Source organism: Triturus cristatus, chromosome 3_2, assembly GCF_964204655.1.
Source record: "Triturus cristatus chromosome 3_2, aTriCri1.1, whole genome shotgun sequence".
Taxonomy (NCBI): Eukaryota; Metazoa; Chordata; class Amphibia; order Caudata; family Salamandridae; genus Triturus; species Triturus cristatus.
In genome coordinates this window covers 608,645,016-608,671,926 of record NC_140584.1, presented here as the reverse complement: position 1 = coordinate 608,671,926, position 26,911 = coordinate 608,645,016, and the positions used below count along the sequence as shown (strand labels likewise).

Below are 26,911 nucleotides of genomic sequence, written 5' to 3'. Positions count from 1 at the left end.
TTAAGTGCCCCTACCACCAAAATTGAATTTGGGCACAATTTACTTTTTAAAAGCAGTCCTGGCACCCAGGGCTGTTTTTAAACTGACCTCAGGCTTCAGCAGTGCACACATGCAAGTGCAGAAAACGCTTCTGGCCTCTAAACTGCCATGCCCCAGGGTACTGGGGACTTCTAGGTAGTTTCAATCCCCTGCCCTATTATATACTAGGGCTTATGGGGTAGGTCATGCCAATTACAGGGGTACCCCACCATACCATAGTGTACCCTAGTGTATGTTAGGTGTTTTAACTGTATTCTAATGTGTTCCTTTCAGCTTAGCACTGGCCCTGGGCCTGGTTAGGCAGAGCTCAGGGTCAGTCAAAATCAGTTACCACCAGCATCAGTCAGCAAAATGTGGGAAAGATGCACAGGATGGCTTTGCAACAGTAGGGAAAGAAGACAGAAGAAAGAGAAAAAAGAAGAATATGCAGGAAAGAGGATAAGATGGAGAAAAACAGATAAAGAGTCAGAGGGATTGAGGAAGACGAAGGAGAGACATTGGTAGGAAGACGGAAAGAGGGGCGATGAAACAAAGAGGGATAGGAATTAGACAGAGGGAGCTGAGGGAAATAAAAAACTGGACAAGGAAGGAAAGAGAGAGATGGGAGAGAAACAATAAGGGAGGGAGAGAAGAGCAGAAGAGAGGTGGACGAGTGATAAGCCAGCAAATGTAAGAAGAAGAGAAATTATTTGTGAGTGCCATTTAAATCATTAATTGTGTAATTACCCATACACACAGATACAAATGGCATTTTTACAGTTCATTCATATCTCTTGCATAGAGGGCTGAACAAAGTGCTGCCTGGTAATCATAGTTTCCAGTCACTAAGAGCGGGACACAGAGTGCAGGGCTCACATCTGATTAGTGTTCAGACTTCAGGAACCAGCTGGCACCAGAAAGCCACTGATAGCAGGGCAGAACAAAGACTACAGGGATCACCACTAAGCAATGGACAGTCAGAGAACCTGTGCTACTAATTTATCATTACCTGCCTCAACATGAAACAGTGTATGGACAGGAGCAGAACACATGAAATAAAGTTATCCATGGTTACATAGAACTTTTAAACCTCTGCTCCGAGATGCACATGTATACAAATATTTCATACAGCCCTTATTACATACAGCTAAAATGACATGTAATGAATTCTCCCTGTTTCTGCCTTGGAAGGAAACGGTGCAAAACGTTACCCAGCATGGCCTTTTTGTTTTATTTGTGCAGCTTCAAAAACATCAATGCGATCTCCGATGAAAATAATTATTCCATTAGATCGAAAGTACAGATTTCTTATTAGTGTAATTTCGTGCCTTTGTGGCATGCAGGATTTTATTTTTCGAACCACGTAAGTTTTGCATGATTAATCTCTGTAAGGGGGTTTCCTTTCGCACTGCACCACCTATCACTCAACATTTAAACAAAGTGTCTGCGCACTCCCCATATCAGGTTGTGTGTATGCTGAATACGTCTCCGCAATAGCCTACACCTTGAGTTGGTGCCCCTGATGGCTACTGGAAACAATGCAATTTTCATACCTTTTACCAACTGTTGCTAGTCCTTGCAGCCAATAATCCTCATATATTTTCTAGTTCTGAAAATGGACTTTAAAAAGATACAGTCATGGAATTTCGACATAGTATTCCAGTTTTTAATTTTCACTTATCACGTTCCTACGAACAACAACCATTCCGTGACCATGATCAGTTGAGCCCTACACCACAATTATAACAAAATGTGACTTTTGCGTGGACGTAGTCATTCTGAGAACATGTTTTATTGGAATTCTTATCTCCTGTGCAAATTATACATGTAGTGAGAAACAACCACATCATGGTAGAGGAAGCAAAAACATGTAATACTTCTCCAGTTGGGCCAGTAGCTTAGCCAGTGTGTCATGGACCCTGGCGCAAGAAAGGAAATAGCTCCATGGCTGCTGTATCAATTATAACATACAGCAACCAACATGGTTCATGAAACTCCAGCCATACCAGAAACTGTTGGCATTCTGGCTAAAGGCTTGCTACACTGTGCCAGCTGGGCATACAAAAGGCAAGGGTGCTGAAAACTGATGTACCCTGGTGACCAAAGGCAGGTATTTAGTCCCTGTCCTTGAAAATGTATTCATGCAAGGAGCAGGCCTGTTATTTCCGAGCACCGCTCAGTGAATGTGTGTGCGTGTGTGGGCGATAAGCAACCCCACAGAGAACTAGGCCGCAAAGTCGGCCGTGCCTGTGCCTTGTTGCTAGTAGCCTGTGTTTATTCTGCGGGGTGTTGTATTTACATGGTACATTGATGCTTGATCCCTTTGTTATGTATCAACCCCATACATGTTTGCGTAGCTGCAATTTGAATGACTAAACTGCCTATAAATTAACGCCCACATGCGCGGCAGTACGACGAAGATGATACACACCTTGCCATGACGAATCGAGCCATGAGTGTTTATTTAACTCTTTTCAAGTGGCTGATCGAATCTGCCACTCAGCAAGCCCCTCCAGACACACAGACCTCACCCCGCCCCTGTGACTGTGAGGTTGGGTGGCACAGTGCACAATCAGTGGCGCGGCTGAGCACAATGTGTGAATGCCTCCGAAAACACGATAAACCTGCGTGCCTCGAGAGCTCTCACCACCGAACAGCTGCTCCATAAGGGGATTTGTGAATGCTGAAAAGGACATGGACAGACTGCAAATGAAACGTGGAGCACCACACTTGCAGGGGGAGAAGGAAGCGGGAAGAAACGATGTGCTACACTCCCCTAGATCCGTAGCAGGAGGCGAGGCACATCCGTACATGGAGGACACGGTTTCAGATTTATGTTTGATCTCGGAGGGGTGGTGGGGGCATGCAAACACGGCACCGGAAGCATGCCTAACATAAAGAAGAGTGTCCTGCGAGTGGTGTGTGCGCGCTGTAAGGAAGAAAACAAGCATTTGCAAAGCAATAGGACTCGCATTTACGCGAGACCTATAACATTGCAAACGGGAGTGCGGGCGGGCGGGGGGCAGGAGGTCGAGAAGGCATGAGCAACAGGAGTGTGGGAGGTTTGGGGGCGGGAAGGCATGGGAAGAAAATAGTGCTCACAATCTATATAACACATACCATGCAACACTCGAAGTAAAGGGGCCAGTAGCCATGGAAGGATACAAATGAAGACATGGCCGTCATAAGGAGGGACTAACAGTCTATAAACCAATCGGAAAGCAGCATTTAGGAAGGACAAATCAGGCACTTGTTATTATGACTGTTGTAATAAGAACATTATTAAATCCCCGTTAATTTGCCCCTAATGGCTGTTGCCCTTAAGGTGTCTAAATGCAACTAACAGCTATATTTTGAGAGCCTTCTGGTTTCGTTCACCACAACACAAGGCGTCTCTCTCATCACACTTTTAGAATGGAGTTTACTTACTTTATTGAAAGGTGGAATATAGTGCAAACGTAACCCTGATGGTAGCAGAGAGCAGTACAATATAATAAACACAAATAAACATCAACTAGAAAAAAATAAAAATTCTAACTATTCAGCTTAGTAGCACAACTGGAAGTGGTTAAATGAACCATGGGGCATATTTACAAGGCGGTGATATAAAATTATCGACGCTTTTGCGGCCGTTTTTGTCCGAAAAGCGGCGATAATTTTATCGCAATATTAGCAAGGTCACGCTATCGTGTGAAACCTTGCCTTAGCGCCTAAATTCCTAACGCCCATCTTTGCATCTCTAATGAGATGCAAAGTGGGCGTTCCTCCCCAGGATAACGGGAGAAATTTCGCTAAGCAACATTTCTCCTATTATCAAGCCTCACGCAAAGCAGCATAGCGACAAGAAAAGTAGCGATAACCTCTGTTATTGCTACTTTCCTTACGCCTGCTTTGAAACTGACTTAGCCATGATATCCTATGTAAGGTGGATATCATGGCTAAGTATGTGAGGCTCTATCAGCAAGCTATCGCCAAACTTCGTGGGATTATCGCTGGGTTTCCAGCGATAATCTCATGTTTGGCAGTTAGCGCTAGGATTTTTATCGCTTTTGAGATAAGCATTGCTAATAGCACGCTATCTCAGCGATAAAAATCCACGCTAGTTGGCGATAATTATCCTAGCGCTAAATGCGCTTAGCGATAATTATCGCCGGTTGTTGCTGATATGCCCCCAAGTAGTGTAAATCGAACCAGAGAAAGCATAAATATATTACACAAGTCCAACATTCAATCTAAGAGAGATTCACAGTAAAAAGGTATGGCTGACTTTTCCAGAAATCGGGATAAGTACAAAGGAACCACTTGACAAAAATAAGTATGCACAAAAAGGGGTGTTATACTTACGTTTAGTTGTAGACCAGCCGCGGTCCGTGGAGGGAGTTCCATGGGGCGGAAAGGCGGGGCGTGGGAGGGGCAGGGTGGGGGGTACTAAACTCCGGAATATGGATAATTGGAGGTAAGTAAACAATTAAATAAATAAAACTAATTTCGAAGCGCGCGCTACATCGCATTTTGTGATGCAGCGCGCGTTACGAAATTCGTTTTATTTATTTAATTGTTTACTTACCTCCAATTATCCATATTCCGGAGTTTAGTACACCCCACCCTGCCCCTTCCCTGCCCCGCCTTTCCGCCCCACGGAACTCCCTCCACGGACCGCGGCTGTTGTAGACTTACACATGTAGTTAATTCATAACATTTCTGTAGTACTTCTGGACAGCTACAACATTCACAGTTATTCAGAAGTACGCAAAATGTTAAGCAGTTACACATGCGTAAATTTACAAAAGTGTTCTTGACCATTCCTAATTTATTTTTACTTTTAAAATATGTTTTCCCTATGTAAACCCCATTCCCCAACACTCCTTCAGTTTTGGGCGTCTACCCTTCTGACTCTCAGCCTGTGAACAGATTTACTCCCATTCTTTGCAGAAGTAAATCTCGTTCAGATTACAGGTTGGGCATGTGCTAAGAAGACATCCCTGGATGCCCACTCCGTGCCCCTGGAAATAGATTTAATCCCATGTAATAGTGCACCTTACCAGTGTAAAATACGAGTGCAAGTCCCAAGGCTTGCCACGGACTTGCTTTAAGTGATTCCTGAAGTGCAGAGGACACGAGGCATGTGAAAAAGGCACGTGTGCGTCAGCAGCTGCAATTCTGCAAACAAGTCCGGAATGAACACGATACCGTTAAATATCATTGTACTAATTAGTAGCAATATCCTAAAACAATCCTGCACCTAACCCTTGCATTATTTTAATTACATCCTTGAAAACTAATTACAGTAATATTACTCTAATACTAAAATTAGGTTGCTTTATAAATAATTTTCCTGATGGTGAAATAAATGCCAAACAATGGACAGTGGGCCTGGTAGAGGGCGATCACCTTGCTGATAGGAGATGGAGCTGGTACCAATGCTCCCAGATGAAGGTTACTGGTGGGTTAAAATGGTGGTACGCAGAAGCGGTGCAGGGCACACTGGAGCCAGCTTTAGAACTAGCAAGGTCCCTGAAGGTGGTAGGCATTAGTGTGCCAGGGGGCTAGAGCTAGCGTTAGTGCAGTTGCTGACAAGACTTGCACTCGGTGCAGAGGAGCTGCCCACTGCACCGACAGTCAGCGCTATGCTGAGAGGTGTACCTAGTACCGGCAGGTGCCTGTGCATGGGGGTAATGATGGGAGCCGATCATTGGAGACCTGGCCAAGGGCTGCATCTTTCTGCATCTTGCCTCATTCCTTCTCATCTCACTATGGCTTTCTGTTTTTCAGCTTGTGTCAAGAACGGCAAGAAATACCCAGCTGGAGCAACATATCGTGAAAATTGTAACCTCTGGTAAGTCACGCCGAGTCCTACATCCTTCATACGAGGCATTAAGGCCCTGTTCCAGCATAAGTACGAGTGATACCATGGTGCTCTTCTCTGCTTTGTGTACCACCTTTATGGTGCCAGCTTGTGGGTATCTACATACGTGAAGACAGCGGAATTATGTGATGCCATTGACACCATCTTGAGACAGATCCAATCTGTTTTCATGCAAAAATCACTTACGCCCCAAAGCTAGGGACGAACATCATGGGACTTCCTGTGTATCATCATGCTGTTGCATGCATTGTCAATTGCACAGGGATAGTCTTCCTCCGAATTATTGGTGTCTTTCATAGGGGCCTCTGTGTCGAAATCAGTGCTTTCAATGGGCCGGTACTCACTAGTACTGAGTACCGGCACTTCTCATTTTTATCGCTCCGAGTACCGGCACTTCTCTGCTGCCAAGGAGAGTACCGGTACTCATCAAAGGTAGGCTCATTGTTGCTAGTGCTCACGAGCACGAACGAGGCTTTCTGACATCCAAAGCGCCTCTAGCCCAAGCTGAGCCACCTCTAAACAATTCAGCAAGGCTCATTTGTATAATGTCCGGTGTTCACCACTAGCTGTGTTTGACAGAGCAGGGCCCATTCAGGCCCTGTGCTGTCAATCACATTCACACCATGGCGTATGTGTGCACACACTCGAATCCAGGCATCCCGCTGACAGCAGCAATAGCAGCAATTAAGAAAGCCGCGTGAGATAAGGAGTGCAAAATGGCCTTTATCCCACCTGAGTCTTTTGTGTGAGTGTCTGCCTGCTTGTGTCTGGGTGTTTGCCTACTTGTGTGCACATGTTTGTGTGTGTGTGAGAAAAGCGAGTGAAAGAGGGAGAGAATCCAAACACTAGGGAGGTATTTTAAAGGACATTCTTGGAATGCTTTGTGTGAGCATTTCTGCTTGTTTCTGTGAGTGTGCACTCAAGAATATATAAGTAATCGGCCACATAGTAGAAGTGTCTTATATGTCTTGTCCTTAGCCCTGCCCCTAGCCCCGCCCACTTGCTACACTCATAGCTCATTTTAAGAGTATCTGCACTTATGTTTTCCCATTTAAAGCACTGGTCCAAATTTCTCGTATTCTGGGGCAGCCCAGTGCATCTCACCAGATCTTGAATGCGTTGCTACAGTTAATCAGATAACTAAGAAACCTGGATTCTGACAGGAACGAGCCACAGAGTGGTCGTCTCAACTGTCTAAACTAATTTGTGATTGCGACTGCACTTTGGTTTAAGCCACTCCTCAGTGCTAGTTCTGGATATCTCATGATTGTTTCACCCATTCATCCTCATTACACTGTTGAAGATTTCCTGCCATTTGGCCTTTACCTTCTAGTACTGATTATAGGTAAATTGGCAACAACAAAACAGTTGTCTCTACAATTTGCTCACGTTTGGCAACGTTAACGAGACTGATTGGTCAGATGTGGCTGGACAGTTGAAACAGTAGTGCCAGGATCTATGAGAGTAGGCGGCCATGATGGAGCTAGTCAGGTGGAAAGCATGCAAGTGACTTGGTGAATGGGGACAGGGGGGTTGATTGGGTAGAGGGGAGGTGACTTGGTGGATGGAATGGAAGTGTCTTGATGGAAATGAATAAGTAGGCTAGGGGGACATGGAGGTGGAAACCATGTAGCTGGGACAGGCATGGCCAGCTGAATGGGCACAAGTAGTCTGGTGGAAGGGACTGAGCCGACTGTCCAGATGAGTTTAAGCTGTTAAGTCTGATAGGTTGGGGATGGGTGGATGGTGTAATGTTGACATGCTTTGATGGACTTAAGAGGTTAGTTGATGGACGAATGCGACATGGGAATATGGACATGGTGATGAGCCGATTCATAGTACACTGGGGCTTACTGGGTGGAATGAGATGGCCATCAGGGATTGGACTGAGAAACCCAGGTGAATGGGTAGGAGGTGGTTAGGTGGATGGATGGAGGTGGGACTATGGTTGGGATGGAGTTGGCAACATGGGTGGGACAGAGGTGGCCATTGGATGGTATGAGCTAGGCAGATTGGTGAGACAGAGTTGCTAGGGTGAACAGGAAAGACATAGCCAAGTTGACAGGACTGACCTGAGTGAGTGAAAAGGATTGAGCCGACTAAGTCAATTTAGTGGAGGTAGACACATGGATGAAATGGAGGTAGCTAGTGGATGGGATGGGAGGTGGCATAGTTGATGGGATGAAGTGGTCCTTAGTCAGGTGTCTGGAGGCGATTAGGTGAAAGAGAAGAAGTTGGTGAGGCAGATGGCAACAGGAGTAGAAAGTTGATGAGACAAAGTTAGGAGGGTTGATAAGGCATACGTAGTCAGGTACATGGACTGATGGTGGCAAAGCGGATGGGATTGAGGTTGCCTAGTGAATGGTATCTGGTGGTCAATGACCTAATGGATAAGAAGGAGTTGGCCAGCCAGATACAGCCAAGGTTGACAGAAGAGAGTTGGTAGGTTGGATAGGACTGACATAGACAAGTAGATGGGACGAGGTAGCTAGGAGAATAGGATGGGTGTGGGCAAGAAGATGGGGCGGCCTGGTAGATGGGATGATGTGGCCAGTTAGACATGATGAGATGGTCAGGTGATGGGAGCGAGGTTGCCAGGAGGATGGGACAGAGGTGGCCTAGTGGATCAGATGCATTGGCCACATGGATGGAATGGAGGTGGCTGGGTGGATTGGATGTATTGGCCAAGTAGACACAATGGACATTGCCTGATTAATGGTACAGAGATTGCCAGGTGGATGGTAAGGGGGTTTCAAATGGATGGGAAAGTGACCAAATGGATGTGATGGAGATGGTTGGGTGAATAGCATGGAACTAAATGGGTAGATATGAAGGATCTAGTTTGGAGGATAGGATGAGGTGGTCAGCTGGATGGGTTAGAGGTAGCTGGGTCAATGGATTGGAGTTGACATCAGAAATACAACAGAGCTAGCCAAATAGTTGAGACAGTTCTCATCGAGTGGATGGAATTGTGCCGCCAGAATAGACAGCAAAGGAACGAAATGCCCTGGTGGATTTGATCGGCTATATGGGACAGGGCATGTCTGTGAAGGAGCTGAGAGTGTAACTAAGAACAATAGACAGAAAAGAAGGGGGTTGGAATCTGTCAGTCACGGAGCTTAGAGGGAAATCAGGTGCCACAGTCAAAGAGCTGAAAGTTAGAGGTGTAGCATGTCTTTCAATGAGCTGAGAATAAAGCTGGGCATAACAGACAAGAACCTGGAATGAAATGGGGAGGGGACAAGCGCGCCTCTCCAGATGTTAAGAAGGAGGTGGCCATGCAGTTAAATTTGATACAAGTTCCGACAAGCATTAACTAAGTGAAAATGATTTCTGCATAGAATGTAGCATATTAGTGTTTCTCTGCCAGTGGTTATTGGTTTTCAGATTTAAAAATGTCCCATTGTTTATGAACCTTTTCTATTTATCTCAATGCACCGATACATTTTGGTGCTCCTGCCACTGCTGCTTCTGGGTCTCCTGCTGTGAGGCACCATTTTCTTCTTTGATTTTACAAATACAAATCTAATTTCCACCACAGATTATAGGGCACTAAGGCAATGATTGCAAGTACAGTGTTAGATTTTAATCCGTATGCAAACAGAAGTTTGCGTAGAAATCTGAATTCCACGTGGTGCAATCATTATTGCATCTGCATTGTTTCCCTCTGACAGAGTTCTGCATTTTAAACCTGTCAAAATTATTTGTTAAGGAGGTTTGAAAAAAGGCAAAATGTGGAATTGGGAGCTTTGAATAGCATCCCATGTTATGTCTTATTTCCAAGTGAAACACTGTTGCAGGGAATCTGCTCTTAGAACAGTACTATGCTGAGAACAATATAACATCAGTATGTAGGGACTGAATCATCATACAACTTCACTACCTTTGGGTCCGTGTCTGACTATGTATTGTGCCTCACTTACTTTCCGAACCTTACCAGAGAAACAAGTGAATTGGCAGCCCAGAACACAACATTCTCGACCCTCTAAGGGATCGCAGCAACCGGACATACCCTTTCACTCTCTCACTTGTACTCGCCCACAATAAGATAACCAGGAGACACAAAGGAAGTTTAGAATATATATGTAAACTATTTGCTCTGAAAAGCAGTACACGTGCCATAATTAGAAAACAAACACATACTAAAAACCCTGTTAGCATGGTCAATAATCCATATATCATGAAAAGCCCAGTCACTTTATAGGATAGAGTAACCTAAACCCCCCTCCCTTGCTAAGGAAGTTAAAAGATGATATATCAAAGATCTCTGGGATTACCTACAGACCCCGTACCTTAGCATTCACAGACGGAAGTTCTACATCTCAGCAGACGCAGTGCTTTTTTCTCAGAACTCTTGTTCCATGTGTCTGTTCTTTGCTTATGTGCTCAACTATGTGATAGGATGTGTGCACATAAACAACAGCTGCATTCTTGTGTTATGTCTAGGTGCTAGTGCCTGGCGAGAAAGAATAACAAGAGACATTGTTGCTTGACCTTGTTTATGGTGTTCAGACTAAATCCCAGGAAAATAACAGAACACAAAAACATATGCAGGTTCTGTGCGAAAGTACAATGGGGCACAAAAGCAAAACTTATTTATATAGTTGTGTGTGCAAAGGAAAATGAGGCCTGCAACGTGCACAGTTAGGCTGACATAGGGACAACTACAATGGACTATGCAGGAAACACACAACAACATTTGAAATAGTATGTATGTACACCCACCCAGTAAGTACCCCTCACAGGTTATTGGTATTTACAAGGTGTAGTAGTAAGTAGTAGTAACAATGTAATATTTTCCAAGATACACATATTATAGAAATATGCACATGCAACACATGCAACTTCATCTTTATCCAATTAAAAGACAGTGTTAAAAATATTTCTCTAAAATGTGTTCAAATTTATCAAACGTTTACAAACTAAAAATTGATGATTCTCTATATTAAATTGCTATACTTCATTACTTGAATATACATAGTTAATGCAACGTCTCTTAACATTAGGTATTCTTTTTACATTAAACTCTAAAATACTCCATTGCATTTAAAACTCTCCATTGCATCTAAATCCTCCATTACATCTAAAACCACCCATTGAACTCCAGGCGTGGTAAATACCTCACCACCATCCAGCTTATTGTGGCAGTGGCGATCGTTACGCCATCGTAATGAGAGTTACCCCCGCCATATTATGATGGTGGTGGGTATTGCGGCGGACAGAAAGTCAGTCCGCCGCTTTTGTGCCAGTGGCAATCGTTACGATTGCCTGCTGGGCGGAGCAAGGGCACTAATATTGTGGCACTGCCTAGCAGGCACCGTCCGCCATATTAGGATGTCGAGTTTGAAAGGCCTTTCCATGGCGCAATGCCGCCAAGGAAAGGCTGGCGGGGATTGGTTTTGGGGGCTCGTTGAGGGCCCCCCGTGTATCTGGGGGAGGTGGGGTGCACTTGGGGGGTAGCTATGTTACCCCCTTACATTTCGCTTCACCAAGTGGCAGGCACCATGTGGTGCCTGCCATGTGGTGCAGTGAAATGCCAGGCATGTGATTTTAACATTACGGCGGGTGCTGCTGTCAGCAAAGTTAAACTGCAGAATGCGACCGCCATGGTGGCGATTGCATCCTAATTCGTGGTGCGGAACCGCCGCATGCCTGGCGGCCGGTCCCAATACTGCGGGGATGGTGGGTAAACTCAGGTCCGCCCGCCATCCTAATGAGCCCCCAAGTATCCAGAATGTAATTTCAAGCAGGGCAGTATGGGATTAAGTGTATCCCAGCCTCTACTTCTTCAAGGGCATAATGTTGGGGGGACTGTAAGCTCTCTGGGTTTAAGCTTTGATTTGTGTCAGCATGTCTCTATTTCCCCTCTGTGTTTATTAATTGTGCCTTTATGTTCTGCCTTTGACCAAGGTGAGGGATTCTGCAAGGTTAAAGTTTTGCCTCAGTGAGCACTGACACATGTCCCCCGATTTGCTTCTTTGAAGACTTTTCTAAGTTGTTGGACAGTCCCTACTTTGTCTGTCATTTTGTGTTAGTTTTCTCTCGTGTCCTGCTGTACAGGAGAGCTGTGTGACCAGGGCCGGCTTTAGGGCAGTGCGACCGGTGCGGCCGTACTGGGCGCTGACCTGTGGAGGGGGCGCCGACCTCAGGGTGGGCGCTGTCTTTAGCAATAACTTATGATTGGAGAGATGAGGGGCACTTTTGCTCGGTGCTAGTGAGAGAATTTGAGGAGGCAGTCATGGGGTATAGGGACTCCAAAAAATATTGTGGCACCGGGCGCCACCAGCTCTTAAGCCGGCTCTGGTGTGACAGTATTCAAGCGGTTCTTTATTCTTTTTAGTCTGGGTAGAATGGGGTGCCTGTAGCACTATTTCTTATGTTATGTTATGTTATGTTATAAAAGCTTGTATAGCGCGCAGCTACCTCCAACGGAAGTGTCCCGGCGCTGTAACTAATCATGAGGACCTGAACTGAGAAAGGAGCTGTGATCAGTAGGGAGGAGAATTAATGCATAGGAAAAAGCCAGGTTTTCAAGGCCTTTCTGAAAACATTTTCTTTCTCCAGTGCTCTGAGATCCTTCGGCATAGAATTCCAGATGGTAGGTGCCCGGACAGAAAAAGACCGACCACCCATTCTGACCTTTCTAAATTTAGGTACCTTAAGAAGGTTCAAATTATTGGATCTTAGAGATCTATTTTGTGCGTATCTTTGAATTCTAGCTCTAAGATATGGAGGGCCGGTATTATGCAAGGCGCGATGTGTTAATACCATCGCCTTGAAAATCACTCTTTTCCTTATAGGTAGCCAGTGTAAACTGGCCAGATGAGGAGAAATACTATGGCGAACAGGAATATTTCTGATTAATCTAGCTGCTGCATTTTGAATTAGCTGGAGCCTGTTTATCAGATAGTCTGGAAGTCCAATAAATAGACTGTTTGCGTAGTCCAAACGTGAAGTAATGGTGGCATGTACCACCGTTTGACGACAGTCTACAGGCAGAAAGTAAAGAAAACGGCGTAACATTCTAAGTTTCCAAAAACAAACTGCAGAGAGCTGAGCAATGTGATCCTTTCCTGAAAGCTCTATATCCATCTTAACGCCCAGGTTCCGAGCCACCCTAACTGGGGACGGCGCGGGATTTAGGGTGGTAGGCCACCAACAGTCTGAGGACAATGGAGAATGATTGTTAAAAAATAGGACTTCCGTCTTTTCAGTGTTCAACTTTAAACAGTTGTCCGACATCCAGGATACTATGTCCAACATACATCTCTTAACATACAACATCCTTCCCTCATCCTTTTCATGAAACGAGAAAAGGAGCTGAGTGTCATCAGCGTAGTTGACAACACGTAGGCCATGTTTCTCAATTAAAGGGGCTAAGGGAGCCAGGTAAACATTAAACAATGTAGGGCTCAATGCAGAGCCCTGAGGAACTCCGCATGACAGCATTTTTGTTTGTGAGGAGTGCGGACCCAACACCACCTGTTGTGAGCGTCCCTCTAAAAAAGACTGAAACCACGACAGGACTGCTCCTGATAGACCAATGTTCTTTAATCTGTGCATTAAGATTTTATGGGACACGGTATCAAATGCCGCAGAAAGGTCTAATAACACCAGCATTGCACAGTGTCCTTTGTCCACAGTTTCTCTCAGAATCTCCGTCGTCTCCAGGAGCGCGGTCTCAGTGCTAAAGGTAGCTCTGAAACCTGATTGGGAGTCATGCAACAGGTTGTTGGAATCCAAAAACCTCGATAGTTGCCTCTGTACTTCCTTCTCCAAGACCTTAGCTGGAGCTGAGAGTAAAGATATAGGGCGGTAATTTTTTAATACCAAGGGGTCGGCTCCTTCTTTTTTTAAGATGGGCCTGACTAAGGCTTTCTTCCAATCCGCTGGATAATTTCCTGTTTTCAGTGACTGGTTCCAGATGGTATTTAGGACCGGATTTAGCCCCTGAGCAAGAATCTTATAGAACCTAGCAGGGAGAGGATCTGCCGGAGAACCCGATTTTACAAGTTCAAGGTCGACCAGAGATTGAGTGTCTTCAAAGATGGCAAAATTAGTCCAGGCCTGATTTCCATACCCATTACTCATGATTAAATCTGGTTCTTTGCAGGGAGGAAACGAAGAATATATTTCTGCAATTTTCTCATAAAAAAAGGTTGCCAGATTTTCGCATAAGTTTTGAGAGACAGGTATGGAGCTAAAGGAGGCCAGAGGATTAGTGAAACCTTCTACAATCTTGAAGATTTCTTTATTTGAATTATTAGCCGCTCGAATCTGATTGGCAAAATAGTTTCTCATGGCTGACCGCTTAGTACGATGAAAGGTCCTAAGGGCGTTTTTATAAATGAGTTTGGCTTCTAAGGAATAATTCCTTCGCCAGACTCTTTCCAACCTCTTACAGGCACTCTTTCTGGTTTTAAGATCATCCGTAAACCAAGGGGCGGAAGGACGATTACGAACAGTGTTTCTCAACACCCTCGGAGCAATGTTATCTAGAGTTAGGGTTACTTGCTTCTTAAAAGCTATAACATCATGATTGACATCCCCCGTAAGATGGGAAGGAGACAATCCCCAATTATAAGTGAAAGTAGTTGGCAAAACCTTCCGCCAATCTCTCGTCTCAATCGTAGCGTGAGAGCCTGTCTTGGGTTTATAGTTTCTTTTGAACAGAAAAGGAACAAAATAATGGTCAGACCAGGTGACTTCTAGAGGAGAACTCATTACCAGGGTCGGGTCATTTGTAAACACCAGGTCCAATATATGACCTCCTCTGTGAGTCGCACTCTGCACCTTCTGTACAAGATTAAACCCCTGAAGTGTACCAATAAGTTTACTGGCTTCCACACTTTCGCTATCATCCACATGGAGATTGAAGTCCCCTAGGACCGTGAATAGGGGGAAATTCAAAACTGAGCTGCTAATCCACTCATACAGACCAGTTAAATAGCTAACAGAAGATGAAGGTGGCCTATATATAAGTAGGCCCGCCATTATGGGGTAGGAGGGGCAGGAAACATTAAAGGATAAGGCCTCAATGGGACCAAACTCCTCCAACTTCTTGAAGGAGACGTCCCACTTATGCCGTACAATAATCGCTACCCCGCCTCCCCTTTGGTCCATAGCTCGATTTGCAGCCACAAGTCTGTAACCCGAGGGAACTGCCAGCGCAATATCCGGCTGAGAGCTTTCTCTCAGCCAAGTTTCCGTCAGAAAAACTATGTCCCAGGCTTCACATTTCATACTTAACCATATATCGTCAGCATGCTTGGGAAGGGACCTGCAATTAATGTAACCCGCCCTAAAACTGTCCCCACCTCTCTGTTCCAGCTGTTGAGCAGGTACAACTGACTCAGATGGCTTCAACAAAGGCATAATAGCGTAATTGCAAGCCTTGCATATCTCTTTCCCCAATTTACCTTTCCTAATTTTACCAGTCCCGACATTCAAATTGTGGCGCAAGGGGCAGTTGCCCGCCACGAGGGCTAAGAGTTCCTCTCTCGTCCAGGTAATTCCCCCGTTTGATACAGATTGAGCAGCACGGCTAGCGCTAGTCGCGGGCTGGTCGCGGACGGGCGCAGACGGGCTTGCCTCTGGCACGCCTCCGGCGCGCCGCCGGCGCGCCCGCTGCGCACGCGCGCTGCGCACTTGCGTCTCCATCCAAGAAATAGACAGAGGCGCGAAAAGGCTAGAGCGCTGACTTTCAAAAAAAAACTTATAACTTAACAGAGAGTAAACAACAAGGGAATGTTCTAAGTTCTGATCTGCTCTCAGGCCTTCTGCACACACAGCCCCTCTTTTACAGAATTAAAGGCATAGAGTTTCTAGGGGAATTTGACTGTTATTGCTATTAAGCATGAGTACAGCACACAATCTGATGCCCATTGTCTGTGCTCGTTTTATATACATCACTCTCCATTGCCATAAAATAGGATCTGGGTGATTAGGGTGCCAGAGATTTTTTAGCATTCATTTGGTGAATTGAAGTGCGCTAAATGCTTCTACAATGCACATGGGAATTTTTCTTTAGCCGTTTGTTTTGTCTAATTAAAGCTCCCAGACACTCCTACTCTGAGCTCCAAGTAATGCCTTCGCGTGCCACTGCCAAGCTTTTTACAGAACGCTTTCCGACTTCTTTCTGTCCTTTGTTTTTTTTCCGAACAGACACTATTTTTTTTTCTTTTTTAGGATTACCCCCAGGGTCTACATTTATGGCACTCTTACTGGAATTTTTTGTGAATGTCAGGTGACTAGACCGTCTGCAGATAAGGAGCACGTACTTTATTTAGCGTGGAATTTCTCCAGCAGTCATAGCAAGTCATTCACACGGAAGTGAAAGAACATTGGGTTAAGGTCGCATGGCTGCCTGACCCTACAAACCGTCCATAAGTCTCCAGTTTACATTTTCCTTATTTTCAGCTTACAGCTGAGTGAGGTCGACGTTGGCATTATTCTTATGTTTTCCTCTCTACTGCAGGTTCCAGTAGTTTAATGTTTAGGATGAGATTCTAGATTGAGTCAAACACTTTTCATAAATCAACAAAAGGAGTGAATATTTTCCTGCTGCTCTTGTTCTTAATATATTTCCTAATCAGATTGTGTGATGAGAAGATACACTCTGTTGTTGGATAATTGAGTAGAAAGATGAAGCAGGCATGAAACACCACCCAATACTAACATTAGAAACAAAACCAATAGGTCAAGATATAGGACACCCCCTCCTCTAGCTGGTTACAGAAACCAACACAAAAGGCAACTATTTATGGCATAAACACCAAATGGGTAGAGTAAGAAAAGTATAAAAACCGAGTCACAGGCTAAATGTTAACCAGTGTCCAGGTCCCTCTTTGTGATCTTTAAATTCCCAGCTTCTCACCCACCGTGACTCCATCTCCTCTCATATGGTCTTCTTTTACACACCGGCCAGTATGCTGGGGCGGCTGCTCCATTTGAGCAGAGGAACGTCGCCTCACAAGCCCCAGAGCTGAAAAATAAAATGGTAAAAAAGTTTATTATCATTTTATTTTTCAGCAAACGTGACCCGTCCCGAACTAAGTATCAGGATGCGGCGGGGCCAGTGCTGCCGAGTGGCAGCAGCAGGGAGCTGTGTGCTCTAAAATGTGCATGTCTCTTTGGCTGGCCGTCTTGGGACAGCCAGCTAGACATGCATTTTTAAAATTCTCTACAGCTAGGTTAGAGAAAGTGCAGCCCTCCAGTGCTCTGAGGAGGACTGAGAGAGCCTGCTCTATCCAATTCTAGCACTGCTCTCTTATGCTGTAAGAGCAGTGCCAGGATTGGGTAGTGCAGTTTCCTGATCCTGAGCTTCCAGGAGGATAGAAGACACCCGAGGGAGGACAACACCGTGCGGCAAGTTAGAAAGATACGTGGTTTTTTTTTTGTGCCTCACGATTCTCGGCACAAGCAAGCCGCCACTTACAGGATGCCAGTTCTTCCAGATAAGTTGTTCTCTTATCTAATAGCATACTGGAGTTTAGTAATCACTTTTTTTTGCATAACAAATGCAAACAATCGCCCCGTGTAGACTATCTGGTATTTTCACACGCACGCTGTCATTGTCAACCAAATTCATATCTTGCATGGCCACATGTTGATACGATAATATTTTTGAGCTTCCTGTTTACTTCCATTCATATCCCCTCATAACTTCTTGAATCCAAGCTCTCGCTGACCTTTCCACTCTCTGAACATATGACTGTGGAACACCCCCAGCGGTGTTCTCCCTCAACTGAAAGAAGGATACCAGTACACAAACATCATGTCTAATGTGACCAAAAACCGATCCATTGTTACTCTCTGCCATCTTCTCACACTCATTAGTAATGTGACTGAACCCCTTCACAATCTCATTGGCCTCAGGTGAGAAAGAGCAATAAGTTTGCAATTGATCTAATTGTTCCTCAAAAATTATACTGTTATTCGTTGTCTGTCAGCAATCATTCCATGACGGATACCTCCTTCCGGAAGTTGCCACATTGCTCAAGAACCACATAAATGGCAACCTAGAAATATGAAAATAATAGTGCCAGAGTGCCTGCCATATAATTGTAATTTTTTTTGCATAGGTTATTTAATCTTGCTACATAATTTTGTCCTCTGTGCTGCAAAATCCTATAATAATCCGTGAAAATCCATGACAATTGTACATTTCTGCAGATTGGTTTGGGCCCTGTCATTATGACGATGAAATCCATATTACATAGTGGAACATGAAAAAAAATATTTATGTGTGTATGCTTATTTGTGGTACACAGGTGTGGATAGAACCAATATAGTTTGCTACATCAAAGTCTCCCCTACAAACTCTAAGACAAAGTTAGTGTGCTGCGGAGAATAGCTGGTCGCGTCTGCTTGGGAGCAAGGCCTAGGCGAAGACCATGGCCTGTGGGCAATGCACTCTACCACAGCCGAATGTCCTGTGTAGTGGAGGGTTGCCTTCCATGGCAGTTTGGCTCAAGGCCTGGTCTTGGCCAGAGCCTACAACCAACAGTTGGACACCTGTGGCTGGCTTACCGTGGGTCAACTGGGGCCCTGCAGCCAATCCGTGCTATAAATGGCCAAAGGCTATGCACAGTTGAGGTCGGCCACCTATGGCTAATTGACTGAAGGGCCTTGCTCATGGTCAGAGACTGCAGCGAACCCCCTGCTGTGCAGGTTGGGCGCAGAAAACTGTTAGATATTACACATGATTAAAAAAACACAAATTCACAGAAAAAAACAAAGGTTTAAAGGAAGGTATGGTTAGCTTCATTTATACCACCTGAATTTAGGTTAAAAACCTAATACATTACCTGAATAAATACAGTTAAAGTGGAGGTATGGTTGAAAATTAAAACCGAAAAAACACTGAAATCCGAAAATTATGGTTTGGACTACAAACCATAACTTGCACAACAGACATGCAAATCATGGCTCACACTCCAAATGTAATGCTTATGACCTCCCAATGTTGAATCCAATAAGTAGTAAAACCTAAAAGCATAACATAAATAATTAACAATACATACTCAAACTAATAAATAACACTGCATGCACGGTAATCTCTTTCACACTGTTATGGGTAGTGTTAATTGTAATGACCTCTGAAAAATTATTAACAACATTTATAACTGCATTATTTGCATCTGTGACATCAAAAGATAATTAGAATTACATTTGGTGGTCGCCACTGTGCAGATATGCATAGATCAGAGTTTCCATAGCAAGAATATTGTTTTGTTTTGCTAATAGCTTTAGCACAGTTTAATGAATCTGCATGAAACTTTCCAAACAAATTCATCCACATTGGCTACTTTATAAAAGTTAAGCACTGATTCATCAACCAGAAGCCAGGAAAATGTGGGGGGTCCAAAAAGTGTGAACTCCAATAGGAAGATTTGTTTTCTGATACAGAAGAAATGGCTGAATGGAATTTCACCAAATTTGGCAAAAGATTAAAACTTTACTCAGAAATCATGCTTGTTGTGATTTGGTGTAAATCCATTAATCCGTTTTTGAGAAACCAGCATTTAGGGGCTGGGGTTGGGCATTAGGGGTTTAAAAGTTAGGCATTTTTGGAACTTTGGCGTCCAGAAATAGTCTGATTGGCCAATTTAAAGGGGACTATTTGATGTTTATTAGTTGCCCACCACATGCTGTGGCAGCCATTCCTGGACTCAGGAACAAAGCCCTTGCATTCTGAAATTATTTTTAAAATTATATAAGTGGCAGGGTGAGCACAACCTGACCCCTGGAAGACTGAGGGGGTGCCATGGGATGCCCTGGCCTATATTGGTTGGCCACAACATTTTATAGCAACAATTACAGGGCTCGGTGTCATGGTCCCCATTGCAATGCACGGTAATGAAAGCCTGTGTTTTTGAGGGTCAAAAAAAGAAATGAACATGAAGAGTGATAACAGATTTTAGTCACAATTTAAATCATTTGTTGGTAGTATTATATTCATTTTAGGAATTCTGGTGAGTTTGCCCTGTGAAAAATTGACTCTCGGCCGGGATTTGATAAACCATGTTAGAGAAAACTGTTTGCTCTCATGATTTCCTCATAGGGGTTATGGAAGGTGCTCCAAAAGCTAAAATGAGAGCACATTTTCTATATGTGAGAACAAAGTCTGATATTCTGAGTCCAACATGTACTTTGATCAGCAGCAGCAGTCTGTCAGTTGATTCCCTGGTGTTGTACTGTAGCTCTCTACAGTGTCCTAATGAACAACTAGAGCACTAGCTCTTTCTTTCCCGCCTGGATTATGCTAATGCTCTTTATGTGGGGATTCCGGCTTACTCCCTTAATAAACTCCAAGTAGTGCAAAATGCTGCGGCTCGGCTCTTGTTAGAGATCCCCTTAAGAAGTAGTGTGCAAGGTTATCTTCGCTCTCTTCACTGGCTTCCCATGGCAGCCTGGGTGAAATTTGAATCCATTACCATCGCCCATCGTGCTCTGCATGGCCTTGGGCCAACTTATTTACAGAAATGTTTCTCTTTTTATGTTCCAGGGAGACTGCTCCGCTCCGCCGCTCTTCTCCTGGCAAAGGTTCCCCGTTTTTAACGGCACAGGCTTGGTGGCTGTTCCCTCGCCGTTATGGCGGCCCAGGCCTGGAACGCTCTTCCGTTTGTGCTTCGCAACATTGAAGATCCTGTGGTTTTAAAAAAAAAATTAAAAACTCCTCTCTTTGTTTAGTATCGACGAGCATCTCAGTCCCTCTGTGCTCATACCGGGACACTCCTTGGAGTAGCGGCGCGCGTTAGAAAACTAAATAACATAACATAACATTCTGCTTTTATATGAAGAACTTGTGGCACACCTGAACACTGTCAGGATTGAATCAAAGCAGTAAAACTGCAATCACTCATTCAAAATTGAATGAAATGAGGGGGTTCATTTTGTCACAGAAATTATAGTTACTGCTCTAGAAACCTAGATTGAGGACACAGTTTCAATGAGTTCTTAAATACCTTTCTCATGCATGTCAGTAAAATATTCTGAAATGTAGATAAAAGCACATACTTCTAACACCAGCAGCAGTCTATCACTTAACTCCGATAGATCAACTGCAGCTTCACCACAGAGTGTCAATGAACAAGAGTTCTCACATCTGAATTTATGACAAAAGTGAGGAACACCTGAACACTATCTTGATGGAATCAAGGCTATACAACTTAAAGAAATTTCATACAGAGGATACCACATGATATGGAAAAAAGGGGATTATTTTTTCATAGAAATTATGGTTAGTGTTCTAGAAAGGTAAAATGAGGACACATTGTCTGTGCATTGCCTAATATCCTCCTCATTCATATTAGTAAAGCATTCTGAGACACAGAATGAAACATGTACTTCCAACACTTCCAACACTGGCAGCAGTCTGTCAGTTAACTGCTTGCTGATGAACTTCGTCATCACCTCAGAGTTCTAATAAACAATTAGTGGACTCAATTTAGTATTCAAGCCAAAATTAGGCTCTCCTGAACACCATTTTGTTGGAATAGGAGTTGTTGAATTTAAAGCTTTTCCTTAGAAGCAGGATGAAGAAAATGCACATTGAGATGTTAATTCAGGTATGAATCCAGCAAGTTAAATATCTGAGGAAGATATGGGTTTTTAGTCATTTGAGGCATAACATATCTTTTAAAGGGTAAAGTAGTTAGAGAGAGACTTCTGATTAAGTACAGAATCTCAGTTCCACATCTGTTAATTCAGCCTACTCATCCTCTCAGTCGCTTAACAGCTCCCTAATTCTAAAATAGTCACATTTTGGTAAACTGAAAAAAGCAAAGTTTAAAGCGATGTTATATTTAGGTCAGGCTCTAAAACATTAACTTATGTTAAACCCATCCCCTGCTCCCCCCAGAAATTAAAAAAAAAAACAATGGTTAAAGTGATGTTATAGTTTGTTTTTGGAATGACACACAAGCTAACTTTAAAACAAAACACACAAAAAACACGAAAGTGCGCCAGTTGTAGTTTATTGAGTCCAAGTCCTGATGTGGATGGGATGCAGGGTCTGACCTGGGGATATGACTGAGATGTCATTAGTGATGCCATTAATAATGTCATTTAACATGTTATGAGTCATATAATAAGTGAGGTCATAAGCAGTGCATTAGGACTAGGCTAAACTTTCATTACGCCAAAGTAATCGTAGTAATTTTGTGATGTTGCAAAATTACCCAAAATTATGTAAGTATGCCTGTTCTCATAATTATGAGTAATTTCACACAAGAATTCTACTGCAGGACCACAGAAACAATTAACTTAGCAAGCAGCTGCTTCTGTTTGTGTCCAGTGCTGTTTTGAATGTGAGGATACATTTTGCACTAAGAAAATATACCTAAATGCTGGGTAATGCTCTTTGAGTAATTCTGTGTAATCTCACATAAAGGTGCTGCAATTTTACCTAATTAAACCACAGAAAATTAAGCAGTTTACAACCACCCCTACAGTGCATGATAGGGGCAAAAGTTATAACTAATTTGATAAACAATAACTGGTGTATTTCAATTTTGGGGGAGGGGGATTTAGGTTGTGTGTCATTCCAACACCTAACTATAACTTTCCTTGAACCACTGTTTTTTCCAGTGAATGATTTAAACAAATTATTTGATTTGCCTAAGTACCTCATCCTGTTCAAGCTCTTGCTCTCCATCACTCAATATGTCCTCTCCCACCTCAAGCACTTCTTATCCTTCTTCCTCCTTTCTCAGTTTGTCCTTTTTTGACAAGAGTAACCTTGAGAGAAAGATAGCTGACACGTTACTTGCCCCTGGCAGAAATTCCATGTCGTGATCCTGTACTTACAGACTTGGCATCCGCTTGTGCATTTTAGTGGACACAGTATCAAGTCATTTGCAATGAACAATCCTTCAAAGGTGTGGGATCTAGTCACACCATGAGCCTTCCAGAGCACAAGAATTATTTAGATTTCTTGACAGCCCATATAATGGCAAGTGCCTCTTTTTTATGACAGAATATCATATCTCCAGCCCTTTGAGTAACATGGACGGAAGCTAATGATATCTTTATGTCATTTATGTATTGTGATAGAAGTTCTCACATTCCCAGCTTGCAGGCATCGAATAGCACTATCATCCTGACCTTTGACTGCTATCTTTTAAGAACAGGTGTCACCACTAACTCTTTCTATAGCTCCTCATACTATTTTCTACATGTAACTTTTCATACAAACTTTGCTCCTTTCTAATGTAACTATCTCATGTTTACTCTGTAATGAGCAAATCCCTTGAAGAAGTCAGCCATGCTAAGAAAAGCGGAAAGCTATTCCTTGCATTTTGCCAGTGCACCCACCATGGCCTTCATCAAATGATCTTTAAGCTTGTTTCCACAACTCAAAATGATATGAAGCAAATATTCAATTGGCCTAAACTTTAATGTCGGTTTGTACTACCTCTTTGTCTAACTTCTGTCTCACAGCACTCCCTGCATGTCCCGCAAGTGTTCATTGTGTTTTTCCAAGTTCTACCCATGCATTCAACTCTTATCTTTCCATCTATGCAAAGTGATACAGTAAATAAAACCTCTAGTATTATTTTTATATTTCTGCAGAAATTGTGCTTATAATAGAACAGTTGTGATTTTACAGAGTCCTATGTAGATGTTAGGCTTGAAGTTTTTTCATGACATAACACACTTGTGATCATATACCACACTATGTTATACACCATCCAGCAACACATTACCTCAAACCACCCACACCATGTCCACCCCACCCTCAACATTTTACACCTCACTACAAACCATGATAAGATGCCACACCACAATAACCCAAACAACTGTATACTTCTCATACCACATGTCACTGTTGCACAATGACCACACCATGCAACACCAGATCATATCACATCTCCATCACATGACACAGTACATCATCACACAGAATATCTCAATACACCATCTGACAAAACCACATTGCACCAGCCCATAAAACACTAAACTGCACAGGACAACAGCACATCTTTCCACTATACTCTAAAACATTTTACAGTGCACCACATCACACCGCCCCACTCACCAGACATAAAATAACGCTTTCTCCTTATGATACCGTCAGCCATGCCACAGCACACATACATAAATTTCACCCTACCACTTGACACAAGGCACGTTCCACACACAGCACACAGCACACAGCACATCATACCACAACACATTTCCCAAGAGTAATCTATTACATTTTGATACATCTTTTGGTAACACACACTACTACAAGTTCCTAAACAATAACATGTAGTACTCCATACCTCACCAGACCATACCACAGCATGATTCTCCCATTATACCACATCACTATAAACCACACCAAACAACTACACATAGGTCAAGGGTGACAACAGGACCACGTACCATAGAGCATAGACCATGGCAGAACATTGGGTTAGGTAAACAGCTGAGCTGAGAAGTCACTGGGTTTGAGGAGACAAACAGACGGGAGAAATAGGGTGGTCAGGGAGGTGAGGCACACTCTTTGACAATGGTCTGAAAAGAGAGAACCTGAAAGGAGTGGAAGGCGTTAGCATTAGATTTACACCAAATAATCTCAACTGTTGTATCAGTTGTTGCAGAGTCTCTTTCCGAATTTGGCTGATACAGCACAAATGGTGGACAGTGGCGGCTGGTGACATTTGAAAATGGTGATGCGTAAAATTTTAGTTGGAGCGTAGCGAGAGAGCCCTGACAACCTAAGGGGGGCTCAGAGGGTTCTCCCCCCGAGAAATTTTTGAAAAAAGAGTGGGCAAATGGTGCATTTTCAATCAAATTTTAGAAAGCAAAGTTGTACTGTGCACCCTTCCTGCCAGTATGAATGTCTATGCATTCTGTGCAAACTTTGAAGTGAGCACAAATCGAGTTCTCCTACTCCCATTTTTATTGTTAATTTACTGTTCTTTCAGACCATTTTCACAACTCCTTTTTTCATGACATTTTTCCAATTAAAAAGTGCCGCCATCTGCTTTGTTCCACCAGTGGAAATGAATCTATTTATTTTTACATGTACTAATGCTGAGCTATCACCCAGCCACTGCTGCCTTCGTTCTTCAGCCCCTGCCGCCTAAACTCACAACCACACTTTTGTCTCATCCCCACTTCCTTCCCATCACACTAAGTCCACCGCATTCTTTATTTATCATATTTTGAGAACGATGAACAGAAAATCTACTGTATTCTCCAGTTTTTAAAGGCAGCATAGATGGTAGAGAGATTCTGTGTACATTTCACCATTTCTTGGCAATGCGGATTAATTGTAACTATTTCACGCAGAGTCCTGAACTGTGTCCCTACATAATATGCTGTGTTAAAGGAAAGGCAAGCACTTGTACGCAATAACACATAAGAATGCAGTACATTACTTTCAAAATGCAACATTAGACACCTTATACATTCTTCTTCAGTACGCCCTATCTCTTTATATGACCATCAGTCTGGCAGGTCCCTGTACAAATTAATTACCTTTTTCGATATTGTGGTTCTGTACCCCGTAAGAGTAACAGAACACTTTGCAGTACTTGTTCAGTAGACGTAGATCCATTCTAGCATAGAGCAAAATGAGAGGGATATATATGCATATGTAGACATCACTCATACTCCATTAAGCACGTACAAGGAAAATAAAAATAAAGGGTCTCATTTACAAGAAAGGGCTGCAGCGCGGCACCACAAGCCCTTTGGCTGCCCGACGCTGCAGCACTTCCAAAGCACAGGAACGCGTCATATCTACAAGGACAGGACGGATCCCTTTGCTCTCCCCTGCGCTGGTGCACAATTTGCTGCCATGCGCAGATGCAGGCACCCTTGCACCATGTTGTAAGGATGCCTGCGTCACGGGGATGATTGGTTATGTGCAGGAAGGTGCCCTTTCTGCATATGCACAATCTGAAATGACGTTTTTCAGCTCCTATGTAGGCTGCATTAGCACACATAGAACTTACAAAACATCATTTATTAATGATTCTTTATGTGCAGGAAGGGAAACCTTCCTACACATAAACAATCACCAGAGGTGATTTCCTCGTTCTACGTGTGCTGCAGAATGCAGTACGCATAGAAAGAGGAAAAAAACAGGAGGAATTAATACATTTCTCCTCGTTGTGCCTCCCTACACCTCCCCTGGGAAGGCGTAGCATTCAGACGCCGTAGCGGCTGGTGGAGTGAGTGCCGCGGGGCGGGGCAGGGGAAGGGCAGGGTGGGGGTTAGTAAACTCCGGCTTACGGCCGACCGGAGTAATGTGAATAAATAAAACGAATTTCATTGCATGTGCTAAAAGCCATTTGGTGTTTCCGTGTGCGCAATGAAATTCGTTTTATTTATGTATTTATGTACATTACTCCGGTCGGCCGTGAGCTGGAGTTTACTACCCCCCACCCTGCCCCTCCCCTGCCCCGCGGCACTCCCTCCACCAGCCGCTACTGTTCAGATGCATTTCCAGGTTTACGATTTCTCATAAATCCCATGCTCCATGGGTGTTGCGTGGGGACACCCACAGCAGCATCCATGGAACACCCCTTTCATGCAAAGTGCTGCATGTAAAGGGATCGTATTTACAGGGACAGGAAAAGCCACGCAGGGTGGCTTTTTGTGGCTTTTCCTGTCCTTGTAAATATGAGGCAGCAAAATGCGCCCCAAGTGCATCTCAAAAAGTGACGCACCGGTGGTGCTAGGGGCTTGTAAATAAGCCCTGCAAGACTTGAACACATTGTAAATAGCATCCTAAGATGACACAGCAGTGTTGGATCGATATTCATGGGTGTCACTGTGTGTTGATCACTGAACTCGTAAAGTAGTTCCAGCCTGAAAAGTTTTCCAGGTACGTAAATGATGGGCTGGTCCAGTACAGGTTTTTTCTTATTTCATTACACAGCAGGACTACATGTCCCAGAATTGAAAAAAACAAAACAAGCCTGGGCTGGACTAGCACATCAAGAATGGACCTGGAAAGCTTGCCAGCTTTGTAGTACTGAAGCCGTATATTACATGAATGTAGTCAGTAGGAAATAGTAATAA

The 26,911-nt window shown here is 43.6% G+C and overlaps 1 protein-coding gene across 1 annotated transcript in view; it reads left to right on the top strand.

Annotated features, from left to right (window-relative positions):
• TINAGL1 (tubulointerstitial nephritis antigen like 1) overlaps positions 1 to 26,911 on the top strand; it is a 144,988-nt gene that overhangs the window by 62,967 nt on the left and 55,110 nt on the right. Inside the window, exon 3 of the mRNA XM_085648481.1 lies at positions 5,791 to 5,854. Within this exon, the coding sequence (XP_085504607.1) occupies positions 5,791 to 5,854 (64 nt within the window). The remainder of the gene's footprint in view (positions 1 to 5,790; positions 5,855 to 26,911) is intronic.